The sequence below is a fragment of the Austrofundulus limnaeus genome, unplaced genomic scaffold (assembly GCF_001266775.1).
Source record: "Austrofundulus limnaeus strain Quisiro unplaced genomic scaffold, Austrofundulus_limnaeus-1.0 Scaffold163, whole genome shotgun sequence".
Classification (NCBI taxonomy): Eukaryota; Metazoa; Chordata; class Actinopteri; order Cyprinodontiformes; family Rivulidae; genus Austrofundulus; species Austrofundulus limnaeus.
This window is the reverse complement of record NW_013952565.1, coordinates 868128-873706: the sequence shown is the minus strand read 5'-3', so window position 1 is coordinate 873706 and position 5579 is coordinate 868128. Positions and strand designations below refer to the sequence as shown.

The 5579-nt window shown below is 38.7% G+C and overlaps 1 protein-coding gene across 1 annotated transcript in view; it reads left to right on the top strand.

Moving 5' to 3' along the window:
* ush2a (Usher syndrome 2A (autosomal recessive, mild)) overlaps positions 1 to 5579 on the top strand; it is a gene marked incomplete in the record, with an annotated part of 244206 nt that overhangs the window by 46862 nt on the left and 191765 nt on the right. Inside the window, 4 exon segments of the mRNA XM_014017175.1 lie at positions 977 to 1260; positions 1513 to 1738; positions 1905 to 2042; positions 2942 to 3122. Coding sequence (XP_013872629.1) covers positions 977 to 1260; positions 1513 to 1738; positions 1905 to 2042; positions 2942 to 3122 — 829 coding nt within the window.

Genomic DNA, 5579 nt, shown 5'->3' with positions numbered 1-5579 from the left:
CACACACACACACACACACACACACACACACACACACACACACACACACACACACATCATAGTTTAACTAGCCTTAGAGCCCAGCACTAATTCTTGTTATAATGGCTCTTACAAAATGAACCTGGTGTTTACGGCTGTTCATGATTATTGAATAAATTTGAATGAAACAAATGAAGTAAGAATTATATGTTCATATGCCTGAACATGTAAAAAAAAAGAAAAAGAAAAAACAAACAAGAAATACAAATGTTTTAAATGAAAACTCAAAATGATGTTATTTGGTCAGTTCAAATTATACCTGTCTTGCTCTAAATTGCTTCCTTAAAATCCCAGGAAGCTGCTCAATACTTTGCATTATTCACCTGAAGATGATGCATTTTTCTTGTTCTGATGAGCCAAAATGTCCACCTGTCAAATAATAAACACGCTTTTTTTATATACTTTTTTTAAATCTTGTAGTAGAGAAAAATCATGATTTTTGTTTGGTTTTCTTCTGAATGAAATTAAAACCTTCCTGTTTTTTACACAAGGATGATTCAGTTTTAACTTTTGCGTTTCAGTCTTGCATCTTTCCATCTTCTTTCATTTTCTCCCTCCATTCTTTTCTTATAGTGGCTGAATTTATTTTTTTATTTATTGCTCAGTAAAATTAAGTGTTTGGCCTTAGGTAAGTGATCCATCATAAGTAGAGGGCCTGGCCCTAATGATGGCAGTTTTATTCACTCACCCACCATTTCTCTTGCTCTCTCTCACATTATTTCTCTCTCTCACACACATGCACGCACGCACACTGGTCTGCCTTTAAAAGAGGCTAAATATATTTTGTGAACAAGCAAGCAACAGTAAACTTCTGTGCATTTATTTCTTATTTTTTTTACCTAAACAGATTCCACTTGACTCTTCCTATGATCTTTCTTTAAACAGCATTTCCTTCTGTTTTCTCTGTGTCCTTTTGTCGCTCTTTCTATGTTTCCAGGTCTGTCGTGTGACCGCTGTGAGTTCGGTTATTGGAACCTTTCCCACCCAGAAGACTGCATCCCATGTGACTGTGACCCCTTGGGTTCCCTCAGCTCATTTTGTGAGCCTGAGGGGGGCCAGTGTGAGTGTATACCCGGGGTGGGGGGCCGACAGTGTGACTCTTGTGGCAGCAGCTTGTACGGTTTAGGACTCGAGGGATCCTGTGCGCCTTGTAACTGCTCACATGACGGGACAGTACCAGGGACAGACTGCGATACATACACAGGCCAGTGTGTGTGCAAGGCATGTATAGCTTTTTCATACTGTCCTTGTTTTAAAATGTTGTAGTTAAACTAACCTCACTTTAGGCACAACAGTGGCTAACATCTGACCTATGCCTGTGAACTTCCATGATTATATGAAATGTGACTGTTTTTCCTTCAACACCTAGTGTGATCCATTGACAGTCATTTTTATGTTGTGATTCTTTAATATAATTTATTTTACATTCATTATTTAATTTTTCTGTCTTTATGCCTCTTTTCTTTATTTTAGGAACATGTGGAGGGCCGTGGCTGTGACTCCTGTCGTCTTGGTTATCACACCCTGGAGCGCCGTAACTCCCTGGGCTGCCTGCCGTGTCTGTGCGACATTAGTGGAACCGTGCCAGGGGGGGTGTGTGATATGTGGACTGGACAATGCCCATGCAAGGAGGGGGTGGAGGGTGTACACTGTACCAGCTGTCTTCAAAACTACTATAATGGAAGTTTAGACCCCGAGAGTAAGAAAACCCAGAGATGAAACCAATATTATCTTTGTTACACTTTTAAAGTTACAACACAGTTTTGGAAGTGAAAGTTTTTGTATATTAAAAAACTTTTGAAGTGTTGCATGAGCAATTATCCTATGAAAAGCATCTGCCCTTGTGTTGTTTTGTGCCTTCTCAGATGGTTTGTCTCAGGGTTGTGTACCATGTATCTGCGACCCCAGGGGAACAGTGACGGGGTCAGTGTGTGACAGTACCACAGGGCAATGTGTTTGTGTCCCAACACGCCATGGAAAGGACTGCAGTAGCTGCCGACCTGGTGAGCTAGAAACACAGATAAATGATAAATGGGTTGTCAAATTAAGTTTAGGAGAAGCAAATCTGCTTAAAGACAAATATTAAGCCCCAAAAAATTTTAAACCGTGTGTACAAAAAAAAATGTGAGGAAAAGGTTTTAGATCTTAAGTTTGTGTTTTTTACATGTGTTGCCGTAAGTCTTAGGTTCAAAAATAAGCACATGTTCTTATTACCAAAAAAACATGTTTATAATTTTAACTGTTCCAAATTCCTAAAACTCTGCTCTTTGTCACTAAGCTCTTCTCATTTCTTCATTTACTCTCTTTTTATTTTCCTTCACGTAAAATTTTAATTTTGCATGTTTTAAATATGATGATTTTTTTGCAATCAAGCTGAACAATTGTTGGCATCTGTAGCTTACCAACCTGTCATAATTGCACAACATTAGAGCACTAATATTAATTTATACAAAATTGTTAATTTTTTTCTAATTTTACTTTTCCTCTAATATCTTTTATTGAATTTGTGAGCTTTCAGTCAGCTTTTGACATGCCTGACAGCCATTAGTATTGTTTTCTGTTTGTTTATTAGCTCACAGGCCTTTTATTGTTAGTTGATTTATACTTTGAAACCCAGAGTCCCCAATGTAACTTTAAGCATGTTTATTGGTTTTGTGTTCAATTTCATTTAAAATAAACTCCAAACAATCATTTGAATATGTTAAAATGTGTATAATTAGTTCCCCTGAAATTTATAAAAGGCTTAATAAAGTTGTATATGGTTCACAGTATGTATATCGTGTAAAGAGAAGAAACGTAGATAAAATATTAAAATGAAGATTTTCTGTGACTAAACTGATATAAACAAGCAGTCAGACCTACTTAAAGAATTCTCTGCACTTTTATTTTGTATTTCTTTCAGGGTTCTACCTCTCTGCAGATGGCAGCATGTGTTTGGAGTGTGACTGCCATCCTATAGGTGCATTACAGCGTAGCTGTGAGAGCCAAACAGGACAGTGTGTGTGTGCCCATTCCTCAGTTGGAGGGCGGAGTTGTGACCAGTGCCTTGAGATGTTTTTTGGATTTAACCCTGGTCTAGGCATGTAAGTATGAAAATAATTGCCTGACACACAGATAAACAAACAAACCAAAAAATGTCTTTAACATTTTGTAAAGTTTTTTTTTACCAAATAATTGCGCTGTCTGTCTTGTCACACTTTCTTCAGACGTGTAGCTGCTCATCTTTGTGCATACAGTATGTCTGCAGGCACAGTCTCTGTAAAGACAGTTTGCAGATGGGTGGGCAGATGTATGGTTTTCACAAGTTAAGAGCTGCTTTGACCTTTACCACTCACGTTGCTACCTGAAGTGTGTCATAATAAATAGACTGTCCACACACTGTTTGACCAGTTGTCCAGTTTGTGCTTGCATGTTGGCATATTAATGTGTATTTTAGCTGACCTTTGTCTAATGATATTAAGTTTTTATAACAGTTCCATATCAGTTTTAAATTCTTTCAGTTCACCATTGTTCACCATCATCAGTGCATCTGGAAAGTATTCACAGCGCTTCACTTTTTCCACATTTTGTAACGTTGCAGCCTTATTCCAAATTGCGTTAAATTAATCTCTTTCCTCAAAATTCTACACAAAATACCCCATTATGACCATGTGAAAAAAGTTTTCTTGAGAGTTTTGAAAATTTATTAAAAATTAAAAAACAAAGAAATCTTATTTACATAAATATTCACAGCCTTTGCTTAACACTTTGTAAAAACATCTTTGGCAGCAACTACAGCCTCAAGTCTTTTTGAATATGATGCCACAAGCTTGGCACACCTATCTTTAGGCAGTTTTGCCCATTTTTCTCTGGAGTACCTCTGAAGCTCCATCAGGTTGGATGGGAGACGTCTGTGCACAGCCATTTTCAGATCTCGCCAGAGACGTTCAATTGGATTCAAGTCTGGGCTCCGGCTGGGCCACTCCAGGACGTTCACAGAGTGGTCCTGAAGCCACTTCTTTGAGATCTTGGCTGTGTGCTTCAGGTCATTGTCTTCCTGAAAAATGAACCATCGCCCCAGTCTGAGGTCAAGAGCGTTCTGGAGCAGGTTTTCATCCAGAATGACTCTGTACATTGCTGCATTCATCTTTCCCTCTATCCTAACTAGTCTGCCAGTTCCTGCTGCTGAAAAACATCCCCATAGCATGATGCTGCCACCACCATGCTTGACTGTAGGGATGGTATTGGCCATGTGATGAGCAGTGCCTGGTTTTCTCCCAACATGACGCCTGGCACTCACACCAAAGAGTTCAATCTTTGACTCATCAGACCGGAGAATTTTGTTTCTCATGGTCTCAGAGTCCTTCAGGTGCCTTTTGGCAAATTCCAAATGGGCTGCCTTGTGCATTTTACTAAAGAGTGGCTTTTGCCTGGCCACTCTGCCATACAGCCTGATTGGTGGATTGCTTCAGAGATGGTTGTCCTTCTGCAAGGTTCTCTTCTCCACGGAGGAACGCTGGAGCTCTGACAGAGTGACCATTGGGTTCTTGGTCACCCTGACTAAGGCCCTTCTCCCTCGATCACTCAGTTTAGACGGCCGGCCAGCTCTGGGAAGAGTCCTGGTGGTTCCAGACTTCTTCCATTTACGAATGTGCTCACTGGGAACTTCAAAGCAGTAGAAATTTTTCTATATCCTTCCCCAGATTTGTGCCTCGAGACAATTTTGTCTCGGAGGTCTACAGACAATTCCTGTGACTTCTTACTTGGTGTTTGCACTCTGACATGCAGTCAACTGTGGGACCTTATTTAGACAGGTGTGGGCCTTTCCAAATCATGTCCAGTCAACTGGACTTACCATTGGTGGACTCCATTTAAGCTGTAGAAACATCTCAAGGATGATCAGTGGAAACAAGATGCACCTGAGCTCAATTTTGAGCTTCATGGCGAAGGCCGTGAATACTTACGTAAATGTGATTTCTTAGTTTTTTATTTTTAATAAATTTTCAAAACTCTCAAGAAAACTTTTTTCACATGGTCATAATGGGGTATTTTGTGTGGAATTTTGAGGAAAGAGATTAAGTTAATACAATTTGGAATAAGGCTGTAACGTAACAAAATGTGGGAAAAGTGAAGCGCTGTGAATACTTTCCGGATGCACTGTACCTAAAAACTACATGTACATGTAGGATGAATTAGAACTGAAATTGGGTGAAGTAAAACAATGAGAAGTATATATATTTCTTGTTTTAGCTTAACTTGTGGCATTAAATTGCCCTGCATATGAGAACAACTCACTGAATGAGTTATATTAGACCAAGCAACAAAGTTGTGTTAAGTCAGAAGTTTCAGATTGCTGGATAAGTGAATGAAAGATGAAGTGATGAATAAAGTATAAATATTTTTCAAATACAAGTTAAAAATATTACACAACATAATATATTTTGTTTCATACACACTTAGACTAAATTAACTTCATAATATTGTAACAAATCTTATTATTGATTGGATGTCAATACATTTACCACACACACACACACACACACACACACACACACACACAC